This window comes from Peromyscus leucopus, chromosome 4, assembly GCF_004664715.2.
Source record: "Peromyscus leucopus breed LL Stock chromosome 4, UCI_PerLeu_2.1, whole genome shotgun sequence".
NCBI classification, from domain to species: Eukaryota; Metazoa; Chordata; class Mammalia; order Rodentia; family Cricetidae; genus Peromyscus; species Peromyscus leucopus.
In genome coordinates this window covers 102693149-102707830 of record NC_051066.1, presented here as the reverse complement: position 1 = coordinate 102707830, position 14682 = coordinate 102693149, and the positions used below count along the sequence as shown (strand labels likewise).

The 14682-nt window shown below is 39.5% G+C and overlaps 1 protein-coding gene across 5 annotated transcripts in view; it reads left to right on the top strand.

Moving 5' to 3' along the window:
- Positions 1–14682, top strand: part of Gabpb1 (GA binding protein transcription factor subunit beta 1) — a 57229-nt gene that overhangs the window by 30603 nt on the left and 11944 nt on the right. For 3 of the 5 annotated variants that reach the window (XM_037205195.1, XM_028892687.2, XM_028892690.2), the window contains exons 4-7: positions 898–1092; positions 2646–2757; positions 3085–3198; positions 8106–8291. In XM_037205195.1, coding sequence (XP_037061090.1) covers positions 898–1092; positions 2646–2757; positions 3085–3198; positions 8106–8291 — 607 coding nt within the window. The remainder of the gene's footprint in view (positions 1–897; positions 1093–2645; positions 2758–3084; positions 3199–8105; positions 8292–14682) is intronic. The other 2 variants (XM_028892688.2, XM_028892692.2) reach the window with 1 other exon arrangement.

Genomic DNA, 14682 nt, shown 5'->3' with positions numbered 1-14682 from the left:
TGAAGAACCTCTTACTACAGTCAGAATCCTATGTAGGGAAGATTAGTCTTGGATAGCAAGCAAGCAAATTAATAAGTAATTAAATTATCATCAGTCATCTAAATGTCAAAAGGTCACACAGAAGATTCTGAGGCAGAGTGACAGCCTTTATTCTTGACCCTTTTCATCCTAGCCTGTAGATGAACCCATCGGGAAGAATGCAAAGTCTAGAGTACAAATTACATGTAATCCTAGGTATTCTTTAAAGCCACATTAAAAAGCAAACACTCATTTTAATATTTAATTAGCTGCTTTTAAAACACTATCGTTTCAACATGAGAGCAGACTAGGAATCCTTGCAGAGATGGTTCATCCTCTGTTTGTTACTGAACTCCAGTGCTTATGTACACAGCACTTCTACACCTGACTAGTGGAAGTGTGCTGAATAGCCAGCCACACTTGCCTGGCATATCAGACATTGCCTTAGACAGCTTTCTTCCACTTCCTTAGCTTGTGCTTGTTTTGAAAGCAAAGGGTATATTTAATTTTGAGGGATGAGAGGATCACCCACCATAAACCATTTAAGAGCTCTGAAGAACTCAGCACTGCCCTTCACCTGTAAGGCCACTTACTCCAGCCCTTTGTGTCCCTAACCGAGTAACTAAAACCATAATTGTTTTATTTCAAGAAATTAGAAGGACAGTAGTTAGGAAAACCAGCAATGGTAGAAAATTGATTAAGTCACGGATAACTGATGATTACTAACATATATTTAACACTCCCCCCCCCCAAAAAAAAAAAAACAACAAAATTAATGGTGCTTTTTCTTGTGTAGAAGCATTATGGCTGATATTTTCATATCAGGGATTCTTGATACTTCATATCTTGAAATATTACTGATTTTGAAATATTTTTTAGCATGGTGCTGACGTCAATGCAAAGGATATGTTAAAGATGACAGCTCTGCATTGGGCAACAGAACACAATCATCAAGAGGTGGTGGAACTTTTAATCAAATATGGTGCTGATGTCCACACGCAGAGTAAATTTTGTAAAACTGCATTTGATATTTCAATAGACAATGGAAATGAAGATTTAGCAGAGATATTACAGGTAACTTGGCTTTGAGTTTAAGAAAACATGGAAGGCACTTGCAGACGGATGCTCGTTGTCTTGTAGCTTCTCCTGTTGGATTCAGTTCTTGTGAATGGCCTTGTTCTCTCCACTTCCTCTCTGTTCATTACTATTCCTACTCTAGAAGGTTAGATGAGGTGCTGTCTGTCTGTGCTTTCAGTTTCTGAATTCTCTTTCTAGACATTTACATTATTGTGTTGCACATTTGGATATCACATTTTATCAAAACAATTGTAAGCTACTTTATAAAGATTTAGTAGCTGATATCCCTTGGTTAAGTGATATAGCCTTTTCGTTTTTAAATCTTTTTTTGCTTGTCTAAAAAAGTTAAAACTTATTGTGTGTGTGTGTGTGTGTGATGTGTGGGGTGGGGGTGGGGGGGGCAGCTAGAGAATACTGTGGCTTCTCCATCTTCACGTGGGTTCTGGGGACTGAACTAAGGTCTTCAAGCTTCTGTTGCAAGCTCCCTTATCCACTGAACCACCCTGACTCCCTCCTTATTTTAAGTCTACTTTGTCTGACACTGATATGTCTAAATTTTTAAAAATGTAAATTGGGATCTAGCAAGAGGGTATGTTTCACTATGCAGGGTTTTCATTTGTTTGGGCTCAGATGCCCAGGAGTGCAAATGAAAAGGTTTACTTTAGTTTAAGGGCTGAGGTGATTGATAGTTTGATTTTGATTCCTGTCAAGATGACCCCTTTCTCTTTCATCCCTTTTCTAATGGTGCAGTTTTGGGGAATTTCCCTAGGCAGCCCCCTCCTCCTGAACCTGTCTCTTCCCTCAGTACCTCAAATATGGCTGAAGCCTTCAGTGGCAAAGCCAGTAGAAACCAAGGCAGACACGTCTGACTGAAAGTGACCAAACTTTGCCAAGGTTTTGTGATGTAGTCTATTATTCTGGTTTCTTTCTTTCTTTTTTTTCACCCTCTACAAAACAACTATTTGTAGACATAGTTATGTTTGGTTTTTCTGGTAACCAGAATTACTTCTCACTTGTCCTGTTCTCAGTAAAACTCTCTAAGATTACATGACTTCATTGAACTTCCACAATTTACTTAGAAGTTGTTTTGTGCTCTGGGAAATAATGAGTTTTACGTTGACTCTTCGTTTTTCATGTCTAGGAATACAATTTAAGGGTTGAGATTTAAAGATTGAGAACAATTCAATGGGAAGGTCATACTTGAATATGTCATGTTATATATTACCTAATGTGGTAGAAATAATTGAAATAATTCTGCAGAACAGTAAACTGTCTTTGCTTGACTATCTTTCCTGTGTTCTGTAAGCACCTGTCAGATACTAATTTCCCCTCCAATGAGGTTTGCTGTCACTCAACAGAAGGCTGTAGGATACACAGTCACACCTGCCCTTAGAGCTGTACCCTCAGTGCTTCATTAATCAAGTCTCCCATTGTAGTGTGTGGCTCTCCTGAGAGACTGTGTCTTCACATGTGTGTTTATATTCTGCATTGAGAGCCTACCAGATGTGCTGCCTGTAATTCTGAAAATGTTGTGATAATTTGTTCCCTAGATTGCTATGCAGAACCAAATCAACACCAACCCGGAGAGTCCTGACACTGTGACAATACACACTGCCACACCACAGTTCATCATTGGACCTGGAGGGGTGGTGAACCTAACAGGTCTGGTATCTTCAGAAAATTCATCCAAGGTAACAGGTATTGAGATGCATGTAGGACAGCTGTTAGGATGTTGAACATTAGTAGGTATGCATCAGTGTAAGGAAGGACGGCTGGAGAAGGAGGGTAAGAATAACATCCGCTCTCCCGGTCTCCTTTTTTCTGAGGTAAAGGAATCTAAAGAAAGGCAGTCTTACACAGTGCATGACAATACCACCTTTTCAAAACTGATGCTATCCAGTGTCAGTAAGACTGGAGTAAGAAGTAGAAGATGAGCAGGATGCATTGAGTTAGGCCACCTGAAATTTCAACTCTGTTCTTCTTTCCTAGATGAAACAGGAGTATCTGCTGTCCAGTTTGGGAACTCCTCGACATCAGTATTAGCTACATTAGCTGCCTTAGCTGAAGCATCTGCTCCATTGTCCAACTCTTCAGAAACTCCAGGTTAGAGAGCAAGTCAGCTCTTTACGTGGAGCGATTCTTTCATAGTTCACTTTGTCAGGGTTTTCCTCTGTGTTAGTATTGTGTGAATCCTGTTTAGAAACCCTTTCTCTTCCCCCTCCCCACCCCCAAAGAACCCTCTATAGTTTGTTTAGAATTGATTGGCTATATTTCTTGTTACTTGCTTATTTATTATTAATTAAAGTTGCTATTTCTGATTTTTATTTTTGTATCAGCCCCCAGTGTGACTCAGTATTCTGTTCCCATCTTTATAAAAATAAATAAATAAGGAAAGGTACAGGTCCAAGTGCTTGCAGAGGCTAAGAAGCTAACCTAGAGGACTAAGGTGGGATAAATTGATTTCAGCTAATGTGAAGTAGGATGAGAGCATCTACTGCTTGGCTCTCCCTAAGTGTAGTGTCCCATCTTGCCAGATCCTGTGTTTACATGGAAAACTGGGGGAAAAAAAAAATCTAGATTTTTTTAACCATTTTGCAATTTGTTTAAATAGAGTAGATCAGTATGCATTTGCATTCTTATAAATTTGATTTTTGATTTTGGCAGTCTTAGATAAGATTAGAAAAGTCTTAATGACTGAAATAATGTATAAAAACCCTGTTAAAAGGGTTAGCTGTGTCTTGTGTGCTGCAGGGTGGTACTGACTTGAGTCGGAGCACTGGGGAGGCAGAGGCAGGCGGGTTTCTGAGTTCCAGGCCATGCGGGGCTGCATGGGAGACCTGTCTAAAGGGTGGGCTGAGACATTGGTTTACCTGTGTTCGATGATGACACGCAGTATTGACATAGTTCCAACATGATTTGCTTTTATACTCGCCTCAGGTTGTCTTTTACTATAGTTATTGTATAAATAAATTATTTTTCTTTAGTTGGAAATTTTAGGAGAGTCTTGAAGTAGTCAGGTACCATGGTGCTTGCCAGTAATCTCAGTTACTCAAGAACTAAGACAGAATGGCTAGTTCAAAGCCAGCCTGGATGATTCAGTGTCTTTATAAAAAAACAAAACAAAACAAAAAACCATACACATTATCCTCCTCCCCAAAACCTTAAGAAATGTTATTTTAACTGTAGTTTAAGTGATCATATTTGCTTGTAAGAGTAAAGAATATTAAAAAAAGAGTAAAGAATAACCTTTAATTCATTTTTTTCCAATTTTTAATTAATAATAATAGTTCACTGACTATATTCTATGGGTAAGTTGCTGTGATAAATGTTTTTACTTAGGGTGTCATTGAGTCATAACCAAAAAGCTTTAAGGTAGACATAAATGAATTTCTTTTCTCTTGGAAAAGAGAAAAATCTTACCCTTTTTTTTGACTAATTAGTAGTGATAAACATATATGTGTTATCCTGCTTCTTAGTAGGTCCTGAGATTTTTTTTTTTTTTTTTTTAAGATTTGTTTATTATATATAGTGTTTTCTGTCTACATGTATCCCTGCTCACCAGAAGAGGGCACCAGATCTCATTACAGATGGTTGTGAGCCACATGTGGTTGCTGGGGATTGAACTCAGGACCTCTGGAAGAGCAGCCAATGCTCTTAACCTCTGAGCCATTTCTCCAGCCCTAGTCTTAAGATTTTTGTGAATTACTTTTGGCCATTGGCACCTACAAGCACCACCATTTTGATATGCTGCTCTTTTAGCTTGTGCTTAGATTTGCAGAAGCTATCAAAGACAACTGGTTTCAGGGCTATGGTAGCAGCTTAGTGGGAGAACATGTGTTCACTGTGCACGAGGCACTGGGTTTGATTTTCATCACCAATGAAAAGAAGGGGAGGAACTGGGCGGTGGTGGCGCACGCCTTTAATCCCAGCACTCGGGGAGGCAGAGCCAGGTGGATCTCTGTGAGTTTAAGGCCAGCCTGGTCTACAGAGCGAGATCCAGCACAGGCACCAAAACTACCAGAGAAACCCTGTCTCCAAAAACAAACAAACAAACAAACAAGCAAACAAAAAAACAAAAAAGAAGGGGAGGAAAAAACTAGAAAACTTTATTTGACTGGTGGTTTAAATTTGGATACTTCCTTTCAGTGCTATATCATCATAAAGATTTGGGAGAGTTGGGGGTAGGGAGATATTAAGAGTGTGAATGCAGCAAAAGTTCAGGTGGACATGTCACTGAGATGCATACCAATTAAAGAAATACAGTCTCATGATTCAGTTGGCACATGCTCAGTTTTTTGAGGTGGAGGGTTTAATGTAAAAATAGCTTTTCATGGTCTACCACCTTGGATAAGAGCGCTTGCTGGGCAAACATGAGGGGACCTGAGTTTGAAGCCTCAGCACCCAGATGAGAAGCCAGGTATAGTTGCATGCACCTGTAATCCCAGCATTGGTGGGACGGAGATGGGTAGATCCTAAGAGCTGGCTTGCCAGCCAAGCTAGTCAAAATTGTGAACTTCTGTTCAGTGGGACACCCTGTTTTTCGCCAATAAGGTGGACAGCTGTAGAAGAAGACATCTGACAACCTGCCTAGACTCTTCCTTGGGTTGCAGACCCATGGGTGTACCTGCACATGCACATGTACCACACATACCACCCCATTAGCTTTCCATAAAGCCTTTATTTGTAGCCCTGCCTGTAGTCCTACAACTTTTCTTTGCTTAGTTGCATTCTGCTCTGTGGCCCAATTATATAATACCTTGATTAAATAGAAATCTATGATTTCCCTTTTTGTATTTAAAAATTTGTAATTGCTAGCTGTATTTGAAAGATATAAAGTGTCTAGTGGCAATGGAAAATCCTTTCTCAAAGTGAAGTTTGTACCAGGAAACTTCTATACATTATGTTTTTGTCTGTTCCAAAGTAGGATAATGAAACTTATTTAGTCTTAGGGGATAAGTTACTGAATCATGTGAGTCTTTGTGGTTTTACTTTTCTTTGTTCTTAATTTCAGGCTAGATTATAGGATTCTACCTTCAAAATTCTATATTTTTCTGATGTAGTTTCTGTTTCATGTAAATATTTCTACATAAAAGTGTTCAGTCTTGGTTGTTTTCAAGAAACGTTTTCTTACCAACCTTAATTCAGCTTATGGCATGGGTAATTTAACCTCAAAGGCATGGGCATTGTTTGGCTCTCCTCATTACAGCCCGACTTTTATATTAGATCAATAAATATTTATGAGACTACAGTTACTTTTTATTAAGCCAATTAGTACACACGCACACACTTTTTCTACCTTCTTCTAAAGTTTTAAGGTTGTTTGTTTTTTTCTTACATGTTCCAACATTTGACTGTTAGATTGTTCTCTAGGTTTGGGATGTGTACTTTGTCTTCTATAATTGTTTTCCTTTTAATTTTTTCATAACTTTACCATCACAACTTGAAAGTGCTTTTTAGATGAAAGATAGGAACTATCATTTTGATGGCAGTCATTGCTAACAGTGCGAAGATGAAAGTTCTTGAGTGGAGGCCTGGCTGTGTGTGATCTTAGAAGTGCCTTACATATGCTGAAGCTTTTAAATAGTAGTAGTTAGTGGTCAACCAGTGAGCCTTTCTTTTTCATATGGATATTTAAAAAAACATCAAAAGCAATAGTTAGTGAATTGAAACTTGAATAGCTATTCTATTGAATATATTGCTATTGTGTGCTCTCTATTTTGTTTTGTGACTATTTTCCTGAAATTGTCATAAGTGCATGGAAAAAAGCATAATTATTGCTTAGGGCAAACAAAATAATGAGAACACTCAAAACAAAAGTTCATTTGCAATTTTGGGTATTCTGGGTTTGTTTTGTGACCCTTGGGCCAAGTAACACTGTCAAAGGCCTGAAGCCAGACCTTTTGTCAGGTCTGCCTTGAAAACTAGACATCTCTCACTTCATGCTAGTAGTCTTTGATGTGACACTGTGGGAACATTTCCATACCCAGTAACCAAAACATTTCATCAGTGCATTTGGTACCTACTAGAGATGCTTGCTTGAGTCAACTGTTACCAGAACGATTTCTCAGTCCTTCCTTTGTGTGTTCATTGTCGCTCTTCTGTCAAAAACTTTCCCTTTTCACTCCCTTTTAAAGTGTTATTACAGAGAAGTTCAGTCCAGTAAAATCATTGTTCAGTTCCTAAGAGAAAGAAAGGCAGATAGTACATGTGTTTTTTATTGCTTACAACTGTTTTTATTCATGTTTTACACGTAGTCATTTTAGTGACTCTGTTGTATTCCATTGTATGATGACCACAGTTTATTTACTGCCAACAAATATTTGATTATTTCTAGTTTTACTTTATAGTTACCACTGTAAAGCTGCTAGGAATGCCAGTGAGCATGCCTTTATGCACAATTTTTTGGGGGATTGGTGTAGGAATGCCTGTGGGAAAGGATTTTTGGCAGTTAGTTTTTTTTTTTTTTTTAAACCTAGACAAGGCCAAAGACAAAGTTTTTAACTGTCAGAACTCTCTGTGCACCTCTTATAAATTATTGAGAGCATATTTTGGGGCTTAGTTATGCAAAAGTTGAATTATACATTGCCATATAATCCCAGCTCTGTTTTTTGCAAGTGACCTTGCTCACTTGGTCCAACAGGGACTCCTGTTCATTCTGTGTATCCCTTGATACATATGATACATGTGTCTAGAGTAGAATCATAAAGTTCTCATTGGAATTGAGTCATTTTATTAAGTAGCTATAACCTCTGTTATTACTGTCAGTGATCTTATATTGTACTCCATGTAAAGAAGATACAGGGGAGTGAAGAAGATTATTAAAATGCAGCCATAAAAAGGTAGTTGGAATTCAATTATAAATTGTGAGACTTGTAGTCAACTACTTACATAGATGTCTATATCACCATTGGCAGTGATATTTAAAACTATGTAAACTTGTCTGAAAAACACAGACAAAAAATGAAATTCTATTCACATTCAATGACTTTTACTTTCTTTTTCCCCTCTAGTAGTGGCCACAGAGGAAGTGGTTACCGCAGAATCTGTGGATGGTGCAATTCAGCAAGTAGTTAGCTCAGGGGGTCAGCAAGTCATCACGATAGTTACAGATGGAATCCAGCTGGGAAACTTGCACTCCATTCCAACCAGTGGGATGGGCCAGCCCATCATTGTGACCATGCCTGACGGACAGCAAGGTTAGTACTGGATGTCTGTGTGAAGTCTGTCTGTATTCAGCATTCAGGACACTGCTTTATCTATGCACTGAAGTTTACTCATGTAGCCTTTTACAATGGATACAATTCCCTGATTTTATTTACTTAGGTTAGTGTCAAAATTGCCTTACTTTGAGCACTTAGTAGGTGGAATTAACCTCAAAACATTCTGTTTGGAAAATAAACTTAATATATTGCCACAAACAATACACAAATAATTCAGAATTAGCGTTGGACAATATTTTAGATCATTTTATGCAATTAAATGTCATGAGCACTTTTTAAAAATGCCACGTAAGAAAAAACTACTCAAAGTACAAATTGAGGGTGCGGCCCAGATCACACTGGTGGCTGTAGAGCTTGAGAAGTGTGGGCAGCTGGGAAGCAGAGCTCTGGAAGTGTGGAGACAAACGCAAGAGGATGTTCATGTTGGCAAGATGGCAGGGTCTTGTCTGTAAGACAGAAGCCTGTATTACACACATGTTCAAGCCACAGAATGTTGAGTAGAACTGGAGAGAATTGTGCTCAGTATGTGCATTTGAGCTATATTCTCTTTCCAGTGCTTCTTAAGATTAACCATACTTCTAGAAACAGCCTAAAAGATGGAACTGTTGTTTTAAAGAGTGTTTGGGTGCACAAATGTGCATCTTAGTCTGAGATGCTCACATAGAAACAGCCAAGATACGCTTGGTCACTGGTAGGTAAGCAGGAAACTTGTCTTTGATTTAAGTGAATTTCAAAAAAAAAAAAAAAAAAAAAAAACAGGAAGGAAATGCTGATTGTATCCCTAGTTGAGTTTGGAAGAGAAAACATATTAAAAATGAGCCTGAGGACTTGAGGCATTGGGCATTTGCAAGCTTGGAAAACACCAGGCTGCTGATAACAAGAGTGACTGTGGGACACTGTTGTCTTGGTACAGCAGCACACTGTACAGCCGTGGAACCATGACCCACTGTCTCCTACTCATCAGCACAGAACCCCAGGAAGAATGTTTCAAAGCCAGAGGCCACCAAAGCAATATGTACATGCTTCATGACAAAGTTAGTATGAACATGGACAGAGTGGTGCAAGTTGTCTCATTATACACATGAAGTAAATGCACCCCATCAGAGAAGGCTACAGGAGGGCAGACGAGACTCACAGCATCCTGTTCCTGTGTGTGTGCATGCTGTTCCTTTGTGTGTGTGTGCTTCTGAAGGGGCTTCCTGCCTTCGTGGCTCTAGAACAACTTCCCAGAGATTTCTTCTACCTTCTTCTAATTATCCTAGGACAGGGTGAGAATCTGCCATTGCATGTGAATCCTAGGGATGTGCCCAGAAGACATACCTGTATTGGCATCTTTTGGGTCTCATTGGGCCTTGGTAGTGTGTTCTCTCAAGCAGTAGTGGACTAATGGGGTGAATATTTGAAGGTTTGAATTAGATGCTGTGATCCAGCATAATAAGGTCATGAGGAAGGCTGAAATCAGAAGTATGACAGCACATTTTCTGCCCCCCCCCCCCCTAATCTCAAGGCAGTGTGTCGGTACTAGCTGTTACAGGGGGAGGAAGGGACATGTGGGCACCAGCTGTTTGATATGGTGGATGAACAGACATGACTTTGAGGTGTTCAGGAACAGGGGCAATATAGTTTTAAATGTGGCAAATTTATCACTTGATACTTCAGCTCTGTGGGAAGTTCTCCCCCAAATTAATTGACTTGACAATGATACGGAAAAAAATCAAATTATATCTCCTTTTAATAGCAAGAAGACTTCAAAGCTGTTTGCCTGCAAACTCTCCTAACATGGTGTGGTTGCACTGTGGTTAGACTGTCTATATGAGTAAGAGGATCACATGCCTGGACCCCAGCTACTTAATTCCTCAGCCAGACACTGAAGACCAGCATCTCAGAGAGCAGGCTGCACTTTGGAGTGTAGTGCCATCAGGAGCTTTCTCCTCAGGGACCCCCACTGAAGAGTTTTATAGCTTTTACCTCATTGCAAAAGAAAACACAAAACAACCTGCAGCCTCATGGCTGAACTGATTGCCCTTGCCTTTCAGTTCACACTCTTTGTAGGTAGTGTTGGTTTTAACTTGCTTGAGTTCTTGATTTCTACTCCTGGCATAGCTATTCCAGGCAGTGTGGAACCAATAATATCCATAGTCTAAACTCACTGCTTGTACTATCAGAGTTAAGTACTTTTAGATGTTTCCTAGCTTGACTCTGAACAGTGACAGCTTTCAGAGGTAGTTACTTGTTGGGAAGTCTAGGTGACCTTCATTAGTGTCCCAGTTGGCATCATGGTCACTGGCCATCTAAACAGAGAGGAGATGTAGAATGAGGACAGTGCTTGAACATGGTGTAAATGCTTCAGTTATAGGAAGCACCTGACTGTGAACAAGGCCATCCCAATCAGCTAGTGCAGAACTTCCTGAATACTGTATGGATGCTCTGCCAGCAGGTCCACTAGGCATCAAAAGAGTGTCGAAATGAGAAATGAGAGTGGTTACGGGTGTTCATTGAAAGAACTGTGACTAGTAAGCAACTATACCGTCTGTTCCACACTCCGAGACCCTTTGATCTAGTGTGCTGGGAGGTGAGCACTCGGTCTGCATTGAGCTAGGTTATGTGACCATGATCCACATCCTCATCCAGAAAGTTGGGATTCTCTTTGGAGAGGGATGGTTGATATCAGTACTATGCTGAAGTTACCCAAGGAAGCTGTGGCAGTCTGTCTGTTCACCGCCTTCCATGAGCCCAGGCAGCCTTTGCCACACACACTGCTGGACTCTTGTTACAGAGGACCCTTGCTACAGAGGCTTCCTATTTACCAAGGAGGAATCAGAGCATTACCTGCAAAACTTCCTCCAGAAGCTAGAATTCAAGTAGGGAATTGTAGTTGTAAGTTTTCCCTGGTCCCGCAGCCGCTTTTAAAATAATCACTCAGAGACTTACATTATTTTCAAATTATGTGGCCTAATGGCTCAGGCTTCTCGATAGCTAGCTCTTACATCTTAAATTAACCCATTTCTATAAATCTATACTTTGCCATGTGCTTGTGGCTTACCAGTACTTTACGTCTTGCCTCTTCTGGCAGTAGCTAGCAGCCTCTCCTCTGTCGTCTTTCTCTTTCCTCTCTCTCTAATTTGAATGTCCCACCTAACCTTATTCTGCCTCACCATTGGCTAAACAGCTTTATTTATCAACCAATCAGAGCAACACATATTCACAGCATACAGAATGATATCACCCATTGGGGGATAGGAATTATTTTCTACTAGATTAAAGAGAAGGTATGAACAGTTCTGTTCTGTAGGCTTTTTATTCAATTATATAAGAACCACAAAGCAAATCCTGCTAACATTGCTTTAAGTGAAACAAAATTGCCTTTGTGGCTGTTGGACAAAAATCTATAAATAAGAAAAAATGGAGACTGGACTGCATAAAGTGAGGTTTTAATTGTAGGTTCCAAAGTGTGTCAATGAGTAGAGAGAGTATTCTGGAATTTGAAAGCAAAACTGAACTTAGGTATCTATGGAGTGTTAATTATGTGGTTAATTGGTCATGAGAAAGTTCCCATTTCAGGTTTTACACGGTCAGTTAATTCAACAATATCTCAGCTCAGTACTGTGAGTGCTTTAAAATGCATGTCTGTGCATTACCCAGTGCCATGTTTGCAGCAGTCCGCTGGTGAGTCTCTGGTGGTCTGCGGAAGCTGTGCACCGCTGCCGCCTCCCTCCATTGATCAGATGGGCTGAGATAGATACTAAAGGAGATGGATTAGGGGTCTGTCGGTTGTTTGTGTGCGTTCTTCTTGTTGAGGCAGGGTCTCATATAGCTGAGTCTGCCCTCAAACTTAGTGTGTAGCTGAGGCTGACCTTGAATTCCTGATCTTCCTGCATCCATGTATCGTTGTTCAGTTTTATGCTAGGACTTCCACACCCAGCTGCATCCTCCCCCATGATAGGAAAGATTGAGCCAACATGGCTATTTTTGATCCCCAAAGACATCATCATGAAAAAGAAGTTGCCAGATTTCTTTTGCTTTAATTTTTAAAAAATGGTATTTCATTTTTTCATTTAAAATCAGTTAAATATTATGGATAGGTTAGATCTTTCATTTATCTATATAGCCTTGTAGAAAAGTTGTTGCTTTGGTAAAGTATGCTCAGTTTAAGATTCCAAGGACTATGTTTTAGTGTGTTTTTAAATTTACAGTAAGCTTGATTTCTAAAATTAACCTTTTTGGTTTTTTTTATTTTTTAAAAATTATTTATTTTTATTTTATTTTCATTGGTGCTTTTGCCTTCATGTATGTCTATGTCAGATCTTGGAGTTACATACAATTATGAGCTGCCATGTGGTTGCTGGGAATTGAACCCGTCCTCTGGAAGAGCAGTCAGTGCTCTTAACCGCTGAGCCATCTCTCCAGCCCCCCTTTTTTTTTTTTTTTTTAAAGCAAAATACCTAAATATTGAATTGGGTCTTATAGTGGGAATATGGTGGCAACATTTATGAGCTTCACTGTGACATTTCCTTCACCTATTTTTTTTTTCTTTCTCCATTTTTCCTTTTGGAAACCAAAGAGATTTACAAGGTAGGGAAGCAACAGCTACATTTTTAGTGAAACCAAAAGGCTGAAAACAAAAGTTCCACGTTTAAAATACTGACGGGTCAGGTGTGGTGGCACACGCCTTTAATAATCCCAGCACTCAGGCAGAGGTAGGCAGATCTCTGTGAGCTCAAGGCTAGCCTAGTCTACACAGCAAGTTTCAAGCTGGCTGGTACTACACAATGAAACCCTGTGTTGTCAACTCAAAAGGGCTTGGGGGGCTGGCCCTGGTGGCATGCATCTGTGACCCTAGTGTTGAGATGAGGGTGAGGAAACAGATGGGCAGATGATCCCTGAAGCTCGCTGAGCAGCCGTCTTAGCTGGGTCACTAAAGCTCTACAAAGTCTGGCCTTGACACACACGATAATTAATTAATTAATTATTTTTGAGACAGGGTCACTCTATGTAGCTCTGGCTGTCCTGGAACTCACTCTGTAGCCCAGACTGGCCTCATGGAGATCCACCTGCCTCTGCCTCCCAGGTGTTGGGACCAAAGGCACGTGGCACCACACCTGGCTGACACTAACAATTTTTCTTTGTAAGTTTAAGGTGGAGAATGAACAAAGAAGACAAATGGTGTCCGTCAGAAATTGAGTAACTTAAATACTAGACATTAGTTCCTCATGGTTCTGAAGTTGAGGCCCAACAGTATCAGCTGGTTTCCTTTTTTTCTCTTCATCCAAAGATGTGCTTTCACACAGGAGACTTCAGTCACAGAAATAGAGCAATTCGTGTGACTTCATTTTACCTTGATTCCATTTCAGGCCCTACTTCCTAATGTAATCCTAGTCTAAGTTACTGAAGGTTAGGATTTTTACATACAAGTTGGAGAGTAGGGGGACATAGTTTAGTTCATGACAAAGATCATTTTTTCTGTAACTATTTAAATGGATTCTAAAGTTCATGTTGATAGAGTAGAAAAGGAGGAAAGCTCTGAAAAAGAAAAATAGTAAACTTTTAAAAAGCCTCTATAATTTAAAATGTATAACATGTACTGTATTATGTCCAAAGAAATAGAATTTCTCTATTCTTGAGTTGTTATAAACATAATGTAATATGAATAAAATGAAATAACACTTTCTTGACATATCTAATGTTTCAAATACTTCCCTACATGTATTTATGTGCACTGCATACATGCAGTGCACATGGAGGCCAGAAGAAGGTGTTGGATCCCTTGGAACTGTGGTTACAGACAGTTATGAGCTGCCATGTGGGTGTTGGGAACTGAACCCTGGTCCCCTGGAAGAGCAGCCAGTGCTCTTAACTGTTGAGCCATCTCTCCAGCCCCATTTCTAATGTTATAAATTACTGTACTCTACTAAATTAATATTATCTACTGTATTCTACTAAATTAATATTAGTTTCACTACTTTTAAATTTTTTACCTTTCTTGCTGACAATTTTTAATGTTTTGACAAAATTTTAATAAGCATTTACCTTTATTTGTTGGGAGGAGAATGTGTACACGATAGCACATGTGTGGAAGTCAGCACAGCTTGAGGGAGTTCATTCTTTTCTTCTACCACGTGGATCCCAGCCATTGAATTCAGGTCATCAGGCTTGGTGTCAAGTACCCTTACCTGTGGAAACATAATGCTAGCCATGTTTTGAAAATAAATAAATAAATAAGTAAGTAAACAAACAAACAAACAAATAAATAAAGCTTATTTATTTATTTTTGAGGCAGGGTCTCACTATGTAGACCAGACTGGCTTTGAACTCACAGAGATCCATCAGCCTCTGTCTCCTGGGTATCCCATCATGCCCTACTTTGACA